Below are 24,482 nucleotides of genomic sequence, written 5' to 3'. Positions count from 1 at the left end.
GCATAACTGATAGTTCTAATCTACTGTTTTTGTTAGTATCATCTGATCTCTGTAACAATAGTTGAATAACAATCTTTTAAATTATGTTTGACCATGAAGAAAATAATCTTTTATAGAAGACAGTTTTGTGTATGTGTGGGCATCAGGAGTAGTTTATTATGAAAAAGTAAAAATAAGTGGTTGAGTCCCTGCCATCCACCTGAGAGACCTGGATGGAATTCCTGGCTCCTGGCCATGGTTGTTGCAAACATTTTGGGAGCGAACTAGTGAATGGGTATACACGCACACTCTATCACTGTTGGCCTACCTTTCAAATGAATAAAATAAATAAATATTTAAAAAGGAGAGCCTTAGAAGTCACTTGCCTTGTTTCAATGAATGAGAGGAGTCCCATGTCTGTATTATTCCTGAATCTTTGAGAAAAACAAAAAAATTGACTGTCACACTTATTCAAATAAAATAGGGACCCAAGCAGTTGGGCCATCTTCCACTGCCTTCCCCAGGCCATTATCAGGGAGATGGGTCAGAAGTAGAGCAGCAGGGACATAAACCAGCACCCATAATGGGATACTGGCACTGCAGGTGGCAGCGTTACCTGCTATGCCACAACACTGGGCCCAGCTTTGTTTTGTTTAATAATTTTTATTTGAGAGGCAGAGAGACAGAACTCCCTGCTGTTGGCCTACTTCTCAAATGCCTGCATTTGGTGAAAGCCAGGAGCTCTTAAGTTTCCCACGTGAGTGGCAGGAACCTAGTTACTTGAGCCATCATTGCTGCCTCCCAGAATCCGCAGTAGCAGGACGCTGGAATCAGTAGGTAGGGCCAGGGACCAATCAGGAACTCTAATATGGGTCATGGGCATCCTAATTGGTTTCTTACCTGCTATGCCAAGGTCTGCAGTTAAAAAAATGTTTTTTCAATTGAAATATTTTTAGTTGGAATATGCGTTACCCACAGGATCCTCCCTTCCCTATAAAGCTTCATTCTGGTACCTGTTTAGTCCTAAAAGGCATTAGAATTTAGGATTCCCATTTTGAGAAAAGGAGAGGTTTATAATTAAGGTGAACTGCTTTTCTTTTGCTCATGTATAATTAAGCTCAAACCTAAAGCTTAGAGTTCCCTGATATAAGCTGCTATTTTATTATGTCTTATTTTATATGTGATATATACATCTATATGTTTTTTGATATTATATATTACTACTTCCATAATTACCATTGTACTTTAAAATAATTGGTATCTAACAACCTTTTTATATCTCTGTGTATTATATATATGGCATTGGGATTGCTACAACTCAAACTATAGTGTTGGATTTATTAGTTGTTGACCTAAACAAAAAACTTAAATTCTATTTTTTTAAACTTGGTTATTATGCAGATGTTTATTTTATTATTCATTAAACTTCACACACACACACATACACACACACACAGTATAGATACTCCTGAGTGTTTGATTTTTTTAACTGCTTAAACTGGTTTGTGTTTCTTTATTCCCTAAAATAAAGCAACCAAACATTTTTTGTGTAATGAAAGAAAATTAACCTCACTTGAAACTCTCATTTTCTGAATTTATTATTGATATAGATGAGTAATGAAAGAGGCTTCGAAAATGTTGAACTGGGAGTCATTGGGAAAAAGAAGAAAGTCCCGAGACGAGTCATCCACTTTGTTAGTGGTGAAACAATGGAAGAATACAGTACAGATGAAGATGAAGCTGATGGCCTGGAGAAGAAAGACGTTTTGCCAACTATTGACCCAGTAGGTTTAATGCTGATGGTTGTTTTGTCAGTAGATTTTGTTTTGATGAATTTGTTTCCCCTTAAACATAGATTGGAAAGGACATTTTGAGGTTTAGATGAACTATATTCTGATTATAAAATTTTACATTATGAGTTTGGTAAAAAAATCACTTTTTACACTATATGGATGGAAGTATATCTAAGCATTTTGGTAGCCTAAAACTGTTTTTCAGGGTAATAATTGTCAGTGTGGATAAGTTTCTTTTAAGATTCATCTTAGTAGGGGCCAGTGCTATGGCACAGCAGATAAAGCCACTGCCTGCAGTGCCAGCATTCCATAAGGGCACCAGTTTGAGTCCCAGCTGCTCCACTTCCGATCCAGCTCAGCTCTCTGCTGTGGCCTGGGAAAGCAGTGGAAGGTGGCCCAAGTTCTTGAGCCCCTGTACCCACATGGGAAACCCAGAGGAGGCTCCTGGCTCCTGGCTTCGGATTAGCCCAGCTCCAGCCGTTGCAGCCGTTTAGGGAGTGAACCAGCTGATAGAAGAAATCTCTCTCTCTCTCCTCCCCCACCTCCCGCCTCTGCATCTCTGAAACTGCCTTTGAATACATAAATAAATCTTTTTTTTTTTTTTTTAAAGATTTACCTTAGTAAATTGAGTGCCTAAATCCAAGTCCCTTTGGATTAAGGTCTATACTACCATGATAGGTACCACCTAAAACTTAAGAGCTGTCAGTTCCTTTTATATGACCTCAGATTTTGATCAGAAGATAGAATTATGTGGGGTTGGCATTGTGGTGCAGTGGGTTATTCTTCTGTGATGCATCCCACCCGAGTGTCAGTTGGGATTCTGGTTGTTCCTCTTCTGATCCATTTCCTCACTAATGTGCCTGGGAAGGAAGCAGAACATGGCCCAAGTGTTTGGACCCCTGCCACCCACATGGGAGACCCAGATGGAGTTCTAGGCTCCTGACTCTGCCCTGGCTGAGTCCCAGCCATTGTGGTCATTTGGGGAGTGAACAGTGGATGAAAGATCTCTCTTTGTGTCTGTCTCTCCCTCTCCTTAACTATGCTTTTCAAATGAATAAAAATAAATATTAAGAAGATAGGAGTGGGGCCGGCACCGCGGCTCACTAGGCTAATCCTCCGCCTTGTGGCGCCAGCACACCGGGTTCTAGTCCCGGTTGGGGTGCTGGGTTCTGTTCCGGTTGCTCCTCTTCCAGTCCAGCTCTCTGCTGTGGCCCGGGAGTGCAGTGGAGGATGGCCCAAGTCCTTGGGCCCTGCACCCCATGGGAGACCAGGAGAAGTACCTGGCTCCTGGCTTTGGATCAGCACAGTGCGCTGGCCACAGTGCGCCAGCCGCAGAGTGCCAGCCGCAGTGCGCCGGCCGCAGCAACCACTGGGGGGTGAACCAACGGAAAAGGAAGACCTTTCTTTCTGTCTCTCTTTCACTGTCCACTCTGCCTGTCAAAAAAAAAAAAAAGAAAAGAAAAGAAAAGAAAAAAAAATCACATCTAGATTTTCAACTACAGAAAGTATTAAAAGGATTGTGCTCTGTATTCTGATGGTAGTTCAAAATATATGTAGAATATTGCAGAAGTGTTTCATTCAGTGAAAGAATTTTTGGAACAAATGTCTTCCTTTTAAATTACTTTGAAGGATTAGTTCTTCTTTGCATAAACTTGAGTGTGTACATGTGTGTTTTTAAAAGTCATTGTGTCAAAAGTTACCGTGTATTTAAATAGAAACTGAGAATAAAAGCATTGTCGTAGAATGTACCTTTATTACTTTCATAAGATTTACTCTTTTTTAAAAGCTTGATTGATTTATTTGAAAGAATTACAGAGAGAGGAAGAGACAGAGAGGGAAGGAACTTCCAACTCCTGGTTCATTTCCCAAATGGCCTCAACAGTGGCCAGGCCTAGGCCTGGCTGAAGCCAGGACCTGAACCTCCGTTTGACTCTCCTACATGGGTAGCAGGGGCCCAAGCACTTGGGCCATCTTCTGTTGCTTTCCCAGGTATATTAGCAGGGAGATGGGTCCAAAATGGAGCAGCCTGGACTGGAACAGGCACCTACTGGGATGTTAGTGTTGCAGATTGTGCTTTTTTATTTTTATTTTATTTTTATTTATTTTTTTGACAGGCAGAGCGGACAGTGAGAGAGAGAGACAGAGAGAAAGGTCTTCCTTTGCCGTTGGTTCACCCTCCAATGGCTGCCGCGGCTGGTGCGCTGCGGCCGGCGCACTGCGCTGATCCAATGGCAGGAGCCAGGTGCCCATGGGGTGCAGGGCCCAAGCACTTGGGCCATCCTCCACTGCACTCCCTGGCCACAGCAGAGAGCTGGCCTGGAAGAGGGGCAACCGGGACAGAATCCGGTGCCCTGACCGGGACTAGAACCCGGTGTGCCGGCACCGCAAGGTGGAGGATTAGCCTAGTGAGCCGCGGCGCCGGCCACAGATTGTGCTTTAACCCGCTGTACTACAGCATTGCCTGGCCACAAGGTTTACTTTTTGTAAAGCTTTACTGAGATAATGCTGAGGGCCAGGAACTCAATCCAAGTCTCCCCCATGGGTTGGAACTCCCTAACCATCACCACAGCCTCCCAGGGTCTACATTGTCAGAATGCTGGAATCAGGATCTAGCTGGGATTTAAATCCAGGCACTCTGATATAGGACACAAGTGTCCCAAGCAGTGTCTCAAAGATTTAATTATTTATTTATTTGAAAGGCAGAGCAACAGAGAGAGAGAGAGAGAGAGAGAGAGAGTCAGAGGCAGAGATCTTGGTTTGCTCCCCAAATGACCGCAATAGCCAGGACTGGGCCAGGATCCAGATCTCCCATGTGGCTGGCAGAGACCCAAGTACTTGGACTTTCATCTACTGCCTTCCCAGGCACATCAGTTGAGAAATGGCTCTGAAGCAGAGCAGCCGGAACTGCCGGTGTTACAGGAGGCAGCTTAACCTGCTGCGCCACAAAGCAGGCCCCACCACGCAGTGTCTTAATTACTACGCTAAATACCCACCCGGCCCTGGACATAAGTTTTAGTTTCACTTGGGTATGTAGCTAGGAGTGGAATTGTTGGGTCATATGGTAACTCTGTGTTTAAATGAGGAACTGCCAGACTTTTCCAAAGTGGGTGTACCATTTTATGTTTCTGCCAGCAGTGTGCAAGGGTTTTGATTTCTCTACATCTTCACCAACAGTTAACTTTTTAAAAAAATATTTATTGGGGCCAGCATTGTGGCATAATGGGTAAAGCTGCTTCCTGCGACACTGGCATCCCTTATAGTCTCCAGTTGGAGTCTTGGCTACTCCACTTCCTATTCAGTTCCCTGCTAATGGCCTGGGAAAAGCAGAGGAAGGTGGCCTCACTGACATGGGAGACCTGGAAGAAGCTCCTGGATCTTGGCTTCATCTTGGCCCAGCCCTTGCTGTTGCGGCCATCTGGGGAGTAAACCGGTGAATGGAAGATTTTCTCTCTGTTTCCCTCTCTTTCTGTAACTCTGACTTTCAAGATAAATAAATACATCTTTAAAAAAATACTTGTTTTCATTTTCTTTGAAAGAGAAACAGACACAAAGAAGTTTTCCATCTGCTAATTCATTCCCTAAAAGCCCGCAACAGCCAAAACTGGGCCAGGCCAAAGCCAGGAGCCCAAAATTCTATCCAGGTCTCCCACATGAGTGGCAGATACCCAATACTTGAGCTATCATCTGATACTTCCCAGGGTATACATTAGCAGGAAGCTGGATTGGGAGTAGAGTAACCCAGATTCAAACTAGGCACACTGATATGGGATGCAGGCATCTTAAGCAGTGTGCCAAATGCCCATTCCTTTTTGGGTCTAGCCATCCCATTGGATGTGAAGTGATGTCTCATGGTTTTAAAATGCCTTTCTGTGTTGGCCTCTGGTGCATTGATTGCCATTGAGCATCTTTTCATTTGCTTAGTGGACATCTGTATATCTTTCTTGAAGAATTGTCTATTCAGATAATTATGCTCATTTTTAAAAATTTGATTATTTATTTGAAAAGCAGAGTTATAGAGACAGGAGAGACACAGAGAGAGATTTTCCTTCCACTGGTTCACTCCCCAAAAGGCCATGACTGCTAGGGCCAAGTTGAAGCCAAGAGCCAGGAACTCCATCCAGGTCTCCTACATGGTTGTCAACAGCCCAAGTACTTGGGCCATCTTCTGGTGCCTTCCCACATGCATTAGCAGGGAGCTGGATCAGAAGCAGAGCAGCTGAGACTCCAACCAGTGCTCATATGGGATGCAGGTGTTACAGGTGGTGGCTTAACCCACTGCACCACAGTGCTGGCCCTCCCTTGCTGATTTTTCAAATTGGGTTATTTACATTTTTTTATTGAATTGTGAGAGTTTGTAGTTACTGAGAAAACAAAGACAGGGAGATGGATACATAAATAGATATCTTCATCTCTTAGTTCACTTGCCAAATACCCACAACAGCCAGAGACAGCCAGGGCTGGTCCAGAATGAAGCTAGGAGCTCAGAACTCAAGAGTCTTTTTTGTGGGTGGCAGGGACCCAAGTACTCCATCTATTACCTGCTGTTTCCGAGGTATGCTTCAGCAGGAAACTGGAATCAGAATGGAAGTGTGCCTCAAACCAAGGCACTTCAGTATGGATCGAAGTCCCAGGTGCTATCTCGACTGCTGCACCAATGCCTGCTCCTTGTAAGGGGTGGATTTTTTTTTTCAGTATGTTCTAGACCAAGTCCCTTATCTGATACATGGTTTACAGGTATTTTTCTTCCATTCTTTGAATTGTCTTTTGACTTTTATGGTTTTTTGTTTTAATTTTAAAAAAATATTTATTTATTTGAGAGAACAAGAAAGAGAAAATGAAGCAGATAGAGAGCTCTCTGGCTCACTTCCCAACTTCCCAGATACCTGGAACTGTAACTCAATCCAGGTATTCCAGATGGATGGCAGGAACCCCATTACTTGAGCCATCATTACTACCTCCCGGGTTCCACATTAGCAGGAAGGTGGAGTGAGGAGCAGAGCCATGTATTGCCCTAGGCACTCAGGCACTCCAGCACTCCAGCACTCCAGCACTCCAGCACTCCTCCCTCACTTTCTTGATTTTTGATGCACAGAAATTTTTAATTCTGGTGTAGTCTGAATTATCTTTTTTTAATTTTTGTTGGTTATGTTTTTATTGTTGTATTTAAGAGTGCATCTCGGGCTGGGGCTGTGGCGTAGTAGGCTAGGCCTTCCACCTGCAGTAGCCAGCATCCCATATGGGCACTGGTTCGTGTCCCGGACACTCCTCTTCCAATCCAGCTCTCAGCTTATGGCCTGGGAAAGTAATGGAAGATGGCCCAAGTGCTTGGACCTCTGTACCAGTGTGGGAGATCTGGAAAAAGTTCCTGGATCCTGGCTTCAAATCAGCCCAGCTGCAGCCGTTGTGGCCATTTGGGGAGTGAACAGGCAGATGGAAGACCTCTCTCTCTCTCTGTTTCTCTCTCTCTCTGAAACTCTGCCTCTCAAATAAATAAATATAATCTTTTAAAAAAATCTTTTTTAAGATACTTCTGAGGTCCTGAAGATTTATTCCTATGTTTTGTTTTTTAAAATTTTAGAGTATTAACTCTCATATTTGGGACTTTGGTCTATTTTGAGTTAATTCTAGTATAAAGTGTAAGATAGTGGTCTAGCCTCAGTCTTTTACATGTGGTTTTCCAGGTGATAAAACACTGTTTATTGAAAAAACTACTTTTCTCCCGTTGGATGGCCTTTTCACCCTTGTTTAAAATCAGTTGACCATAGAACAGGGTTTTATTTCTGGACTCTCAGTTCTACTCCATTGTTTTATCACTGTGTCCATACCATACCATCTTGATCATTACTTTGTAGTAAATTTTGAAATTACTCCTATTTTGTTCTTTTTTTTTTAAGAAATTTTAAAAAATTCTTTCAGTTATTCTGAGTTCCTTGCAATTCCATATGAATTTTAGAACCATGTCAGTCTCTGAAGAGGAGACAGCTGGGGATTGCATTGAGTTTGTAGATCTATTTAATTTGTGAATCAATTTAGGTCACATTTACTGTCTTTCTAAATTTTTTTTTTTAAGATTTATTTATTTATTTGAAAGTCAGAGTTACACAGAGAGTGGAGAGGCAGAGAGAGAAAGTCTTCCATCCACTGGTTTACTTCCCAAATGGCCTCAATGGCCATCCGCAGCCAGGAGCCAGGAGCTTCTTCCTGGTCTCCCACTCTGGTGCAGGGGCCCAAGGACTTGGGCCATCTTCTATTGCTGTCCCAGGCCATAGCAGAGAGCTGGATGGGAAGTGGAGCAGTTGGTACTCCAACTGGCGCCCTTATGGGATGTGGGCACTGCAGGTGGCGGCTTTTCCAGCTATGCCGCAGCACTGATCCTGAACCTGTAATCTTGCTGAAGCTGTTTCTTTAAAAATTTTAATAAATTATTTGTTTTCATTTTATTTGAAAGGCAGAGAAAAAATCAGACAGAGCAAGATCTTCCATTTATTGTTTCACTCCCCAAATGCCTGCAACAGTTAGAGTTGAGCCAGGTCAAAGCCAGGAGTCTTCCACATAAGTGGGTGGAGACCCAAGTGAATGAAATATTACATGCTAACTCCCAGGATGCACATTAGCGGGAAGTTGAAGCTGAAGCAGAGGAGCCAGGATTCAACCAGGTACTCCAGTATGGGAAATGGGCAACTTAACTGCTGTACCAAACACGCCCCTGAATTTGTTTCTGATTTCGAAGAGGTTTTTGGTGGATTCCTTCAGGTTGTCTGTATACAAGACAATGCCTCTTGCAAGTAGAGATAATTAGTTTCCTTTTCTAGTCTGGATGTTCTTTGTTTCATTTTCTCACACGCTAACTTGGCTAGAACTTCCCACAGTACTGAGTAGGAGTGGTGAGAACAAAGCTGATCTTTGGGTAGAAGAGTGTTCAGTCCTTTGTCATTAACTGTGATGCTAATAGTATGTATTTTACACATGTCCATCAGGTTGAAGAAATTTCCTTCTATTTCTAGGTTGAGTGTTTCTATCATGATAGGGTATTGAATTTTTTTTTTTTTTTTTTTTTTGACAGGCAGAGTGGACAGTGAGAGAGAGAGAGAGAGAGAGAGAGAGAAAGGTCTTCCTTTTTGCCGTTGGTTCACCCTCCAATGGCCGCCGCTGCAGCCGGCGCACCGCGCTGATCCGATGGCAGGAGCCAGGATCCAGGTGCTTTTCCTGGTCTCCTATGGGGTGCAGGGCCCAAGCACCTGGGCCATCCTCCACTGCACTCCCTGGCCATAGCAGAGAGCTGGCCTGGAAGAGGGGCAACCAGGAAAGAATCCGGCGCCCCGACTGGGACTAGAACCCAGTGTGCCAGCACCGCAAGGTGGAGGATTAGCCTATTGAGCCACGGCGCCGGCCCTTGAATTTTTTTTTAAAGATTGTATTTATTTATTTATTTGAGAGGTAGAGTTACAGACAGTGAGAGGAAGAGGCAGAGAGAAAGGTCTTCCATCCGCTGGGTTCACTCCCCAAATGGCCACAACTGTTGGAGCTGTGCCAATCAGGAGCCAGGAGCTTCTTCCGCGTCTCCCACGTGAGTGCAGGGTCCCAAGGTCTTGGGCCATCTTGTACTATTTCCCAGACCATAGCTCTGTTGCCCTTTCACTTTCGGTTGACTTCAGACAGTGCACGCCACCATTGGAAAATTAGAGGGCAGAAAATTCTCTATTAAGGCCACAGGGACTGTTGGGACATCTTCCCCGTTTGGGTGCTGTCCTTTTCATTAATGCTTTCATTTTACACTTAGACATAGGGGTTATCTTAGTCTATTTTGTGCTGTTATACCAGGATACCACAGACTATATGATTTGTAAAGAAGAGAAATTTATTGGCTTATAGCTTTGGAGGCTGGGAAGTCCAGGATTGAGAGAAAAGTTGGGGGGAAGATTAGGCCTCCTGGCTTCATCACTTCTTAGGACCTATCTCCCAACACTGCTGTTTTTCTGTATAAGTTTCCAGCATGTGCTGGACCTTAGCAGGGACACTACTGATTCTCTCTGTATTATTAGACCTTGAATACTCTTCTGTCCTTTGCTGGTTTTATAAACTCTGTCCATATTTTTCTAAATAATCCCTTTATTAAGCTCTGCTATTAGCTAATGTTTTTTAAAAAGATTTTATTTATTAGAGAAGTAGAGTTCCAAACAGAGAGAGGGAGAAACAGAGGTCTTCCATGCACTAGTTCACTCCCCAAAAGGCTGCAACAGCCACAGCTGAGCTCATCCAAAGCCAGGAGCCAGGAGCCAGGAGCTTCTTCTGGGTCTCCCACATGGGTGCAGGGGCCCCAGCACTTGGGCCATCTTCACTGCTTTCCCAGGCTGTAAGCAGAGAGCTGGATTGGAAAAGGAGCAGCCAGGACATGAACTGGCGCCCACATGGGATGCTAGTGCCAAGGTGGAGGCTTAGCCTACCACACCACAGCACAAGCCCCCATTAGCTAATTTCTTATATCATTTTATTTCCTGTCAAGACAGACTAATACAATACCCAGTAGTTATCCACTAGAGTGGTTTTTAATAACTGAAGTCAGGCATGGCTTCACTTCATACCCATTTTCTTTTTTTTTTTTTTTTTGACAGGCAGAGTGGATAGTGAGAGAGAGAGAGAAAGGTCTTCCTTTTGCCGTTGGTTCACCCTCCAATAGCCGCCGCGGCCGGCGCACCATGCTGATCCAATGGCAAGAGCCAGGTGCTTCTCTTGGTCTCCCGTGTGGGTGCAGGGCCCAAGTACTTGGGCCATCCTCCATTGCACTCCCTGGCCACAGCAGAGAGCTGGCCTGGAAGAGGGGCAACCAGGACAGAATCCGGCGCCCCGACCGGGACTAGAACCCGGTGTGCCAGCGCCACAAGGCGGAGGATTAGCCTAGTGAGCCGTGGCGCCGGCCTCATACCCATTTTCTACAATGCATCATGGATGTGGTAGGATAAAGGTGTTTTGAGAGATATGCTGTATTTACATTGTAGGTTTGTAAAACAAACCTAATTAAACAACCTTGATATTTAAAGTAAAGATTTAAGATTAATACTCCTGGGGCTGGCACTGTGGCATAGCGGGTTAAGCTGCTGCCTGCAGGGCTGGCATCCCATATGAGTGCCAATTCTAGTCGTAGCTTCACCACTTCTGATCCAGCTTTCTGCTATGGCCTGGGAAAAATAGTAGAAGATGGCCCAAGTCCTTGAGGCCCTGCATCCCTGTGGGAGACCCAGAGAAAGCCTTAGGCTCCTGGCTTCGGATCAGCTCAGCTCTGGTTGTTTGGTCATTTGGGGAGTGAACTAGTGGATGGAAGACTTTTCTTTATCTTTGTCCCTGCCTCTCTGTAACTCTGCTTTTCAAATAAATAAATAAATAAATAAATAAAATATTTAAAAAAAGATTAATACTCCTGGGTTTGTGATACTGATGAGATTAAGAAATAGAAATCTAAGGACTGGTGCTGTGGCGCTTCAGGTTAAAGCCCTGGCCTGAAGTGCTGGCATCCCATATGGGCGCCGGTTCTAATCCCAGCTGCTCCTCTTCTGATCCAGCTCTCTGCTATGGCCTAGGAAAGCAGTACAAAATGGCCCAGGTGCTTGGGCCTCTGCACTTGCATGGGAGACCCGGAAGAAGCTCCTGTCTCCTGGCTTTGGATTGGCTCAGCTCCGGCAGTTGCGGCCATCTGGGGAGTGAACCAGTGGATGGAAGACCTCTCTCTCTGTCTCTACCTCTCTCTCTAACTCTGTCTTTCAAATAAATAAAATAAATCTTTAAAAAAAAAAAGAAATAGAAATCTAGGTGTTTTTATAATATTATAATATTTCACTTAGATTTTACCTTATATATACCTTATGAATAAACATTTCCTCTACTTCCCTTTTTTTAGTTTTGATAAAAATGCCTCAAATATATGTATCTCTGTATATAGTTTTAAAATTTGTTGCACACATAATTGTTATCTACTTAAATGGACTGACACATTTTCTAATATACAATAATTCCTCCTTAACACAGGGGATGCATTCCAAGTCTTCCAGTGGATTTCTTTTTTATTTTATTTATTTATTTTTTTAAATTTATTTGCCAGATAGAGTTAGGCAGTGAGAGAGAGAGAGACAGAGAGAAAGGTCTTCCTTCCGTTGGTTCATCCCTCAATGGCCGCCACGGCCGGTGCTGCACCGATCCGAAGCCAGGAGCCAGATGCTTCCTCCTGGTCTCCCATGCGGGTGCAGGGGCCCAAGCACTTGGGCCATCCTCCACTGCCCTCCCGGGCCACAGCAGAGAGCTGGACTGGAAGAGGAGCAACCGGGACTAGAATCTGGTGCCCATATGGGATGCCAGCACCGCAGGTGGAGGATTAACCAAGTGAGTCACAGTGCTGGCCCTACAGTGGATTTCTTAAACCATAGGTATCATAGAGCCCTATATATAATGTTTTTTCCTATACATACATACCAATGATAAAGTCTAATTTATAAATTAGATATAGAAATAATAATAATTATAAAATAGAACAATTATAATAACACTGTAATAAAAGCTATGGGAATATGCTCTTTCTCACTCTTGTTGTGTTTGTCATTCTCTCTCAAAATATTAAATTTTCCATTCGGTATTTTTGGACCATAGTTAATTGCATTTACCTGAAGCCACAGAAAGCAAAACCATGGTTAAGGCTGTGGGGGAGGTATTCTATTCTGAACTTAAAATTATCTGAGCTAGTTTTTTACCTGTCTTAAAAAAAGGAAAAAAGGGCTTGTTTTGTGGCATAGCATATTAAGCCACTGCTTGTGATGCCAACATCCCCTATTACAATGCCAGTTTGAGTCCTGGTTTCTCCATTTCCAAACCAGTTCCCTGCTAATGGGCCTGGGAAAGCAGTACAAAATGACCTGAGTAATTGTGCCCCTGCCATCCACATGGGAAACCTGAATGGAAATCAAGCTTCTGGCTTCTGCCCGACCCTGCCCCAGCTGTTGCAGCCTGTTGGGGGAGTGAACCAGCAGTTCGAAGATCTGTCTCTCCCTCTCTCTGTGTCACTCTTCCTGTCTAATAAATAAATAAATCTTAAAACGACAGTATACAGAATGGTGGGGGCTATAAAGGAACACAATATATATTGCTGCTGGGTAGTGTACATTTTCTGGCATGAAGTTTTCCAAATGTGAGTGAAGAACCTTCTAAATGATTACGTTGGGGTTCAGAGGAGGTTGGCATTTGGCACAGCAGTTAAGACACCGCTTGGAATATCTGCATTCCATATTTGAGTGGCTGGGTTTGAGTCCTTGCTGTGCTCTCAGTTTCAGTTTTCTGCTAAAGCACACCCTGGGAGGCAACAGATGATGGCTCAAGTGATTGGGTTCTACCTGCCCCCTATTATGAGATACTCGGATTGAGTTCTTGGCTTCCCGCTTCAGCTTGACCTAGCCCTGGCTGTTGCAGACTTGAGGAGTCAATCAGTGTGTAGAAGATCTCTGTTTGTCTCTGCTTTTCACATAACTAAAATAAATATATAAATAATCTAAATTTTTTTTTGCCTAGTTCTACCCTTAGTTTTAAGCATATAGGGAAATAGACAATACATTATAGTAAATGGGGAAGAAGCAGCCTTATGGAGAAAATATGAAGATACAACAGTACTGGAAAACTATTTGCATGTGCATGCTTTGGAAGAGTGGAAAAATAAACTAAAATATTAGTGATAATTATATCTAGTAGATGGGGCTGGCGCTGTGGCACAGTGGGTTAAAGCCCCAGCCTGCAGCACCAGCATCCCATATGGGCACCTATTCGAGTCCTGGCTGCTCCACTTCTGATCCAGCTCTCTGCTATGGCCTGAGAAAGCAGTAGAAGGTGGCCCAAGTCCTTGGGCCCCTGCTCCCACGTGGGAGACCCGGAGGAAGCTCCTGGCTCCTGGCTTCAGATCAGCGCAGCTCTGACCGTTGCAGTCAGTTGGGTAGTGAACCAGCAGAATGGAAGACCTCTCTCTCTCTGGCTCTACCTCTCTCTATAACTCTTTCAAATAAATAACAATTCTATAAAATATTATATCTGGTAGAAAATTTTGAAATATTTTGTTCCATTTTCTAAGTATTTTATAATCACTTTATAATCAGAAAATAAGTTATTTAAAAATAATAAATCTTGTCAGGTCTTGATAGGGAAGGAATAGATGGATTCTTAAACTTTTGGAGGAATCATGAATAAGTTTGAGTTTTAGCTGCATCAATTTGAAGTCTTGAAGACTCAAGATCTAGTCCTAGTTTTGCTTTTACTGGGGTCACAGTGGTGGTTTTAACACTGGTAGTGATGGCAGTGTTCTACTGTAGACTCTTCAGCCACCTTTTTTGTTGTTGTTGTTAAAGATTTATTTATTTATTTGAAAGTCAGAGTTACAGAGAGGCAGAGAGAGAGAGAGAAAGAGAGAGAGAGAGAGAGAGAGGTCTTCCATCTGCTGGCTCACTCCCCAGATGGCCGTAATGGCTAGAGTTGCATTGATCTGAAGTCAGGACCTTCTTCCGGGTCTCCCACATGGGTGCAGGGACCCAAGGACTTGGGCCATCTTCTACTGCTTTCTCAGGCCATAGCAGAGAGCTGGATCAGAAGAGGAGCAGCCAGGCCTTGAACCAGCGTCCACATGGGATACCGGCACTGCAGGCTGCAGCTTTATCTGCTATGCCACAGCACCAGCCTCCACCTGTCTTTTTGATCTAGTAAGGTCACTGCAAACAGAGCCGTGTAAATTTGTTTAGTATAATTTCATGGGATATGATACACGTTATTCAGGAATCCTCATCCAGTTCTTTAGCTCTGGAGATTTGGCTCTTTGGTAGCTATAGCCTGGATATTAACCGTTACTGTCTCAACCCCAGGGGAATTATTGCACTGGGAAATACCTGAATGCTTGCCTCTGAAGCAAGCCTATGTCCTTTTCTAAAGTAATATCATTCATTCTGTGTAACAGAAATTGGTTCCATTCCTTATAATTCTGCCTATGTCCCATTTGCTCTAAACCATAACATCAAAGCATCTTATTTTTTATTGAAGATTTATATATTTATTTGAAAGGCATAGTTACAGAGAGGCAGAGGCAGAGGCGAGAGAGGAGAGAGAGAGAGTGAAATTCTTCCATCCATTGGTTCACTCCCCAAATGGCCACAAAGGCCAGAACTGAGCTGATCTGAAGCCAGGAGCCAGGAGCTTCTTCCGGGTCTCCCACGCAGGTGCAGGGGCCCAAACATCTGGGCCATCTTCTACTGCTTTCCTGGGCCACAGCAGAGAGCTGGATCAAAAGTAGAGCAGCCAGGACTCGAACCAGCGCCCATATGGATGCTGGCACTGCAGGTGGCTGCTTTATCTGCTATGCCACAGTGCTAGCCCCCACATCAGAGCATCTTAAACAGAGCCCTTAAAGAAATTGTTAGAGGCCAGTGCTGTGGCATAGTAGGTAAAGTGGTGCCAGTATCCCGTATGGGTGCCAGTTTGAGTCCTGGCTACTCTACTTCTGATCCAGTTCCCTGATCATGCGCCTGGGAAAGAGAAGATGGCCCAAGTCCTTGAGTCCCTGCATCCACGTAGAAGACCCAGAAGAAGCTCCTGGCTTTGGATCCACCCAGCTCCAGTCGTTGCAGCCATTTGGGGAGTGAACCAGTTAATAGAAGGTCTCTGTCTCCCCTTCTCTCTCTCTCCTCCTCTTTCTCTCTACCTCTGCCTTTCAAATAATAAACAAATAAATACTTAAAAAATTGTTAAACCACATAAAAGACCCATCTTGTTCTGAATATAGGAGATATAGCAAAAGTGAGTCAGGGAATCAGTAATATATAGCATTTCTTGGTTGAATCTATTTGCTTGGGTGTACATTCATTCTTGCATAGAAACAAAGGAGCTGCCTTACTTCTGTGTGTTTTTAGATGCATTATCATAGAAATTGGCCTACCTACTTTTCCACAAGTCTGTGTTTCATGTTTCCTTCTCTGCTGTCATTCATCCAGTCTTTTTTTTTTTTTTTTTAAGATTTATTTATTTATTATTTGAAAGGCAGAGTTGCAGAGAGAGAGAGAGAGGTCTTCCATCTGCTGGTTCACTCCTCAGTTGGCCGCAATGGCTGGAGGTGTGCCGATCTGAAGCCAGGAGCCAGGAGTTTCTTCTGGGTCTCCTACATGGGTGCAGGGCCCCAAGGACTAGGGCCATCTTCTGCTGCTTTCCCAGGCCATAGCAGAGAGCTGGATCAGAAGTGGAGCAGCCGGGTCTCGAACAAATGTCCATTGTGGGATGCCGGCACTATAGGCAGCGGCTTTACCCACTACGCCACAGTGCCAGTCCCTTCATCCACTCAGTCTTAACAGTTATCTTGCATTTGCCTTTATAATGCCTTTGTAATAAATATATCTAGCTAGAGTAACATGATTTTTTCAAGTTTTTTTAATTTATTTGAAAGGCAGAGTTACAGAGACAGAGAGAGATCTTCCATCTACTGGTTCACTTCCCAAATAGCTACACCAGCAGAGGCTGGGCTAGGTCCAAGCCAGGAGCTTCATTTGGGTTTCTCACTTGGGTGGCAGGGGCCCATGTTCTCAGACCATCTTCTGCTACTTTTCCAGGGAGATTAGCAGGGAGCTGGATTGGGAAAGGAGCAGCTGGGAAAACCGGTCAGTGCCCATATGGGTTGCTGACATTGCAGGAGGTGGCTTCACTCAGTGTGCCACAATGCCAGCTCCTAGAGTATCATGATTATGGACAAATTTATATTTTTTCCCTCTTTGGAATAATTATTAAAATAGGCAAATATGGATTTATTTGTAGGCTGTATATTGTTTTCTTTCAGCAAACATATAGATTGGTATATTGAAGCATGCTTGTATCACTCTTTCCATCCAGAGGCAAACCAACACCTACTTGGCAAGCTTTGCAGAAGTTCTGTATGGAATTACTGAGCCAGGATTAACTGTGGAGATGTGCAGTGTTACTGCATTCTGCCAGTGGTCCTGACGTCCCAAATACATGCTGTGCTTGTCTTTGGTTGTACATTTAGGTCCTTCTTTAATCTTTTAATTAAATATATGAAAAGCCTCATTTTGCCACTTTTATATCTCATTAAAAGCTCATTTAATATGTCCTTACTTACCCTGCTTAATTTCTGGAATTTCAGTTTCCCCACTGTAACATGTGGGTGTTGGACTGTAAGGGTCCTTAAAGTTTTATCTGTTGGCTGCACACATACTCTGGTGCTGTGCTTATGAACGATGAAGACAAAACAGGAAAAAGGAAGGCTCTGGATTATCAGTTTGTGAACAGTTCAGACTGTTAGTTACCAACTCCCTTTCAGTGGCTACATACTAAAAAATAAATAAATTGGGGCCAGTGCTGGGTGCAGCAGGTTAAAGCCCTGGCCTGAAGTGCTGGCATCCCATATGGGTGCTGCTTCGAGACCCGGCTGCTCCTCTTCTGATCCAGCTCTCTGCTATGGCCTGGGAAAGCAGTAGAAGATGGTCCAAGTCCTTGGGCCCCTGCACCCGCGTGGGAGACCCGGCGTGGGAGACCCGGATGAAGCTCCTGGCTCCTGATAGGCGCAGCTCTGGCCGTTGGCGGCCATCTGGGGATTGAACCATCTCTCTCTGTCTCTACCTCTCTAACTATGTCTTTCAAATAAATAAAACAAATCTTAAAAAAAAAAAAAATTATTTGAAAGGCAAGTTACAGGGGTGAGGGGACAGTAAAAGAGATCTTCCATCTATTTCATTCCCCAACTGCCCACAACACCTTGGACTGAGCCAGGTTGAAGTCAGGAGACAAAACTCAGTCTGGGTCTCCCAGGTGCGTGGCAGGCACCCAAGTACTTGAACCATTGTCTGCTGCCTCTCAGGGTGCACATTAGCAGGGAGCTGGATTGGAAGTGGAGGAACAAAGACCCCAACCAGGCTGTCTGCTATGAGATACAGATGTCCCAAGAGGTGAGTTAACTGCCGTACCAAAATGCCTGCCCCAGTGACTGCATCTTTTTCTGGTTCTTTCATGGGATTAAGGTGGTAGCAGTTATCTGGGTAAATGTAACATAATTTTGTGAACTTCCATTTATAAAGAATAATTTTGATTGGACTGGAGTATCTGTAGTGTTGCCTGTTGAATACAGGTTGAGCATCCCTATGATATTCCAAAATGATCTTTAATTTGAAAGTTTTCAGAAAGTATTAGAAGTGCTTGACTGGTACCATGTGTACAGACACTTCAAAATCTAAAAAACTAAAACCAGAAACATTTCTGGTCTCAAACATCCTACAAAGGGGATATTCAGCCTGTATTCTATGGGCCTACCAGGTATTTGACTATTTGATTCTAGCCTTAATACAGAGACTGAATTTAGGTATGAATGTTGCTAATCTCACTTCTTGTTGCAGACAAAACTTACCTGGGGCCCCTATTTATGGTTTTACATGCTTCGGGCTGCCACATCAACTCTCTCAGGTACTGCTTTTCTGTTTGAATAGTGTATAATTGTCATAATATGATCCAAGATCCGGGGCTTTGCCAAATGGGATGTTTCCAGATGGAAGGACAAGCAGTAGGGATCTAATCACTCGAACCTACACAGCTAGCCAGCTAGCATTAGAAGATATTAATCTAACATTCTTGCAGTTCACCTTAAAACATTCAACTTCCCATTATATTAAAAAAACATAGAAAAATGCCTATATTTATTTAGATGATTTTCATGTTCTTGAGCTCTTCAACAAGTGTTTTGCTACTTTGTCATTTAAGTTCCTGGTGGTATTGTTCTGTCTCATTGCTTATTCTAAAGTGTATAAAGTTCATTTATATTTTTCTTTCATTAACATTTCTTAAATTGATATAACTGTCTTATATGAAGAAAATGAATTATCAACTTATGACTTAATTAAATTTAAATATAGCTTCTAAGTCATAAAGCTTTCCTCTGCTGTTTTAAATCTTTCACAGCTTGTAGCACTTTCTGCTTTTATTGGGGGTAATCGTGAATAGTAAGTGGTGGAACAGTTACCCAACACTCACTGTATTCAGGAGTCACATATAATAGAAACAGCTTGAGCCATTTTGGATCTGTTTCTTTAGTTTGAGCAACCTTTGAAAAAACATAACTTTTCACAGTGCCTGACACATAGCAGGCATTCAGTGAGTGTTGTAATTACAAGCCATTCCTCTCATGCCATTTTTTGTGAAGACATTTAACAGATAATTATAATACCTGGTGATATGTTATAATAGAAATATGAACACGCTGTTGGGAGCTCAGAGGGAGCTACTCATACCTCTTGGAGAATCAGGGAAGATATACAGAAGACAGAAACAAGGGGACTTCAAAAAGTTCATGGAAAAATGGAATTAAATTAAGTTTATTTTGGTGCAGATTTTTAAAAAAATTCATGTTTTTTCATAATATGCATTCTCCACAAACTTTTTGAAGTACCTGTATGTACTGGGTTTTTATAATCCTTTTATTTTTTTAAATTTTTTGACAGGCAGAGTAGATAGTGAGAGAGAGAGACAGAGAGAAAGGTCTTCCTTTTGCCGTTGGTTCACCCTCCAATGGCTGCCGCGGCCGGCGCGCTGTGGCCAGCGCACCGCGCTGATCCGATGGCAGGAGCCAGGTGCTTCTCCTGGTCTCCCATGGGGTGCAGGGCCCAAGCACCTGGGCCATCCTCCACTGCACTCCCTGGCCACAGCAGAGAGCTGGCCTGGAAGAGGCGCAACCGGGACAGAATCCGGCGCCCCGACCGGGACTAGAACCCAGTGTGCCGGCGCCACAAGGCGGAGGATTAGCCTAGTGAGCCGCGGTGCCTGCTCGGTTTTTATAATCTTGAGAACAGGAATAGTCACTGCTTCTACAGTGTCTTACACATAGAAAGTACTCAAGAAATGCTTATGGAATTGTCTAAGTCTTATCGCTTTTGTATCTTTAGTGTGTGACTTTCTTGGAGAGAAGATTGCATCTGTCTTGGGCATCAGCACTCCAAAATACCAGTATGCCATTGATGAGTATTACCGGATGAAGAAGGAGGTATGTCTCCTTTTTAGATTTTCTTGATTCAGTTCTGTTTTCTGTAGACATGATGGGCTTACATAATGAGCATATATATTCTTTAGTTGTGCAAGAGTAATTCCCTTAAATTCTTTAAAGAATTTATCTTTTAGGATTTTTAAATTGGATCTGTGTATAAAACTAAACTGGATTTCATTATGCTAGAGCTATGTGAGGTGCCTAATATACATTATTTAATTTTCAAAAGTCTCTTTTTAAAAATTATTATTCTAGTTTTTAGATAAGGATTCAAGGCCCAATCTGTATTTATAGCACATAAACTGGATGTTGGAGAAGTGGAGTGAGCTTGACACATAAGAACTTATTAAGTCCTAGAAATGTATATGTGCCAGTTAAGGCACAAAGCTAACAGTGCCGTTCTGAGTAGTGAGGTCTTAAGGTGGAGATGAAATGAGTTTAGTCTTAAAGAATGAGAACACTTAAAAGCATGGGCTGAAGAACCAAAGGACCTGAATTCACAATCTGACTTTGGCACTTCTAGCTTTGTAACTATCGTTCAGGTATTGAATCTCTCTGTTTCCTCATTTTTATGGGAAGTGTAACATCTATGCTTGGGGTGCTCTAAGGGTTAAATGAAGTATTGTGTGTAAAACAGAACAGCACCTAGTATATATTAGCAAGCACACAATAGATATAAGGATCTGTTGCTATCCTTCAGGCAAATTGAGGGCAGCAATTCAGGTAGAACTGGAATGCAGAGGTGTGTGTTTGGGGAAATGGCAAGAATAGTGATTTGTCACTGGAGCATAGGGTTCAACAGGAGTGCCTGGAGATGAGTCTGGAAATGTCAGCCAACTTTGTTGTGTGGTTTCAAATGTTTTATGAATAATTAAGAATTGCTAATACTATAAGCCTTGGTTAGAGCCTCATTACTTCATCTGGACTATTGTAATAACTTCCTAAATGGTTTCTTGTTGATTCTCAAGCAAATCTGAGATTCATCTTCCTAGGTACTACCTGTACTGAGAGATGCAACACAAATGCCAGCTTCTCCATTAGTTTAGTCATTCTAGAAGTTATTTGTTCTTACTAAATCTTTATGGTGCTTATTTCTTTGTCTTAATGTTGCTTTTACATCTTAACTTCTCTACTAGATTTTTTTAAAGATTTTATTTATTTATTTGAGAGGTAGAGCTACAGTGAAAGGGAGAGACAGAGAGAAAGGTCTGCCTTCCATTGGTTCACTCCCCAAATGGCTGCAATGGCCGGAGCTGCACTGATCTGGAGCCAGGAGCGAGGAGCTTCTTCCTGGTCTCCCATGTAAGTGCAGGGCCCAAGCAGTTGGGCCATCTTCTACTGCTTTTCCAGGCCATAGCAGAGAGCTGGATGGGAAGAGGAACAACCAGGACTAGAACTGGCAACCATATGGGATGCCAGCACCGCAGGTAGAGGATTTACCTACTGTGCCATGGTGCCAGCCCCATCTACTAGATTTTTTTTTAAAAGATTTCTTTATTTATTTGATTTTTTTTTTTTTTAAACAGGCAGAGTGGACAGTGAGAGAGAGAGACAGAGAGAAAGGTCTTCCTTTGCTGTTGGTTCACCCTCCAATGACCGCCGCGGGCAGCATGCTGCGGCCGGCACACCGCGCTGATCCAAAGGCAGGAGCCAGGTGATTCTCCTGGTCTCCCATGGGGTGCAGGGCCCAAGCACCTGGGCCATCCTCCACTGCACTCTCTGGCCACAGCAGAGAGCTGGCCTGGAAGAGGGGCAACCGGGACAGAATCCGGCGCCCTGACCGGGACTAGAACCTGGTGTGCCATTGCCGCTAGGCGGAGGATTAGTCTATTGAGCCTCAGCACTGGCTTCTTTATTTATTTGAAAGTCAGAGTTACAGAGAGGCAGAGTGAGAGAGAGAGAGAGAGGCTTCCATCTGCTGATTCACTCCCCAATTGGCTGCAATGGCTGGAGCTGCACCAGTCCAAATCCAGGAACCAGGAGCTTCTTCTGGGTCTCCCTCTTGGGTGCAGGGGCCCAAGGACTTGGGCCATTTTCTACTGCTTTCCCAGGCCATATCAGAGAGCTGGATTGGAAGTGGAACAGCCAGGTCTTGAACTGGCACACATATGGGATGCCGGCACTGTGGGTGGCGGGTTTACCCACTACGCCACAGTGCTGGCCCCCCTACTAGACTGTAAACTCCTTGAGGACTGGGACTGCCTTATCTGTTAGGTACTTATGGAAAAACCAACCATGCTTGTATCATTATTGAGTAACCAACCTATTCAACTGAACATGCTGACACTCCATAAATTGAAATGATATATAATGTTTTTCTTTAAATAAGACTTAATTTTTAAAAAATAAAGTCCTGTTAATATCAGGTTTCATCAAAGCTAAGTGCTGCTGGACCATGTTTTTAAATAACTTAGCTTTCTTTGTTTCATAATATTTTATTTTGGGAACAGGGGTGTGTCTTAATTAGACCAAACTGAATTGAACAGGATAGTTTTGGTAAAAAAAAAAAAAGAGAGAGAGGGAGAAACTGACAAAGGGAGAAGAAACTGTGATATTGAAATTTCAACTATTATTGCTATTTCCTCTTTTTAAAAGGAAGAAGAAGAAGAAGAAGAAAATAAGATGTCTGAAGAAGCAGAAAGACAATACCAACAAAATAAACTGCAGGCTGACCCCATTATTCAGACAGATCAACCAGAAACAGCGGTATCCAGTTCATTTGTGAACCTCAATTTTGAAATGGAGGAAGACTGTGAAATAATTACAGAAAGAAAACAAAATCCAGTTTCTGTCCCACCATAGAATGAAATGACCATCACACTTTAAGCCCTGAGGTTTTGTGTGTGTGCGTGTGTGTTTTTTTAAATATATATCAGGAGCCTTCACATTCTCTATTCAGTGGGACTTAATACAATTATTTATATTTTGAATTATCTGAAAAGAAAAAATGTTTCATCATTCTTAGGCTTTATCAAGCAAAAATCACATCTGAAATCAGGATATTTGTACTATACTTTTACCATGTGTTGAATTAGTGCTTTGGTTTTTAAATGATCTATAAAAAAATGCTAAGGATGTTCTAGAGCCCTAATCTCTAATTAAGAAGAGTAGTTATCAAGCCTGTCTGTTACTTGTGCACTTTAAAATAATGAAAGAAAAGGTAAATGGGCAGATGAAGGCCAGTTAAAGGTGAGAATATTGCAGTCTCAGATTAAAATGAGGATTTCCCTCCTAGATTTTATCATGTTATGCTTTGTGTTTCTGTATCTGTTAATTCTGCTCTAAGGATGGCTCATTGAGTGTGTAATAAAAGGAGTAAGATGGAAGCACTTTGAATTTTCTTTCACTGAGAATAACTATTTTATGGAAAAGTATTTTGAGTTTGATTTTCCATTTTTAAATGCAAGTTACTTAATCTTATATTATTTTTCAATAGTATTCAAATTAAATAACTAGCTTTGACTATGTTTTAAAAAACACTAGTTATGGAATGGATTTATTAATGTATTTGTATTCGGGTCATAATACCTAGTGATTATGCTCATGGTTATCTTCTTTGTATCACTCATTCAGCCCTTAATGCCTCCTGTAGGAAAAGTGGTTGGGAGGAGACTGGGGGTCAGATGTAGACTTAACCCATTAGGAGATGTTAAATACTGTACAAAGTGCAACAGCAGCATGATGAAGCCAGTTACCTGTCATTCACTTTTCTGAAGTAGCAACAGTAAGGTGGAGAATTTACTAGAACCAGATTGGTCATTTTTCTACCTATTGGGTTATTTGTAAACTTTACAAAGTTATACGACATGAAGCTAAATTTGAAAATACTACTAGGTATGTGTGTAGAACCTTACAAGGAGTCTTAGACTTTGGTTTGTAACTAAATGTATGAAAGGAAGAATGTGTGAAATATTTGAGAATTGTTGATCTTAAAAGTCCTTTCACAAACTTGAGCTTATAGACATTAATGGTTTTGTTAGTAGCTTTCTAAACAACTTTAAGCTTTTAATCTTAAATATACCTATAAGATATATAAAATATGGCTTCAAACTCTCAGTACAGGTACAGTGCACCTATTATGGAAATCTGTTGTCAGTGAACTTGAATTGAAACTTAGGTGAAGAACTTCCAAGTTCATTGGCTAAAGTTTGAAGAATTTAGGAAGGATAATTAAACTCTTCAATAGGAATCTCCAGTTACATGAACTCATGGTATGACTGTTCACGGTGTGATAGTGTAATCTTTCTATTCACGGGTATAAATTATATAATTTAATGATAAAAGGATAAAACTTCAGATGACACCATGTAGTTTATCAGTAGCTCTAAAACATGCTAACCTGACTTTTTTTTTCCCTCCAGTGTTTTTTTAACTTCATTTCATATAGTACCTCCAACTTATATTTATTTGGTTATCAAGGACAAGCAAGTATGTCTGAAGATGATCTTCTAATTCTCACCCAGAGTTGGCCTAGAAACCTTGATTGTAGAAGTAGAACATAGTGACTTAGAGAAGGTTTTATGTTTCTTGACTTTTACTTTCACTACTAGTCTAACAGCAGCCAGTCTGTAAGGTTTATAGTTATTCACTGTGCCTTAAACTTTTATACTTTTTTGTTTATGCAAACTATAATATTTCCCATAAATACATTAAATGGTTTGTCTTATTTT

General features: G+C 42.4%; 1 protein-coding gene across 3 annotated transcripts in view; it reads left to right on the top strand.

Annotated features, from left to right (window-relative positions):
* Window positions 1–24,478, top strand: part of FAM177A1 (family with sequence similarity 177 member A1) — a 30,196-nt gene extending 5,718 nt beyond the window's left edge. For all 3 annotated transcript variants that reach the window (XM_008269492.5, XM_008269493.5, XM_002718139.6), the window contains 4 exons: window positions 1,590–1,763; window positions 18,176–18,242; window positions 19,715–19,812; window positions 22,408–24,478. In XM_008269492.5, the coding sequence (XP_008267714.1) occupies window positions 1,590–1,763; window positions 18,176–18,242; window positions 19,715–19,812; window positions 22,408–22,614 (546 nt within the window). In that variant the 3' untranslated portion in view covers window positions 22,615–24,478. The remainder of the gene's footprint in view (window positions 1–1,589; window positions 1,764–18,175; window positions 18,243–19,714; window positions 19,813–22,407) is intronic.
* Window positions 24,479–24,482: the final 4 nt, after the last annotated feature.

The sequence above is a fragment of the Oryctolagus cuniculus genome, chromosome 12 (genome assembly GCF_051225735.1).
Source record: "Oryctolagus cuniculus isolate XC-2025 breed Fujian yellow rabbit chromosome 12, ASM5122573v1, whole genome shotgun sequence".
NCBI lineage: Eukaryota > Metazoa > Chordata > Mammalia > Lagomorpha > Leporidae > Oryctolagus > Oryctolagus cuniculus.
The sequence above is the reverse complement of the archived record's forward strand: the minus strand, read 5'-3'. Positions and strand labels throughout refer to the sequence as shown.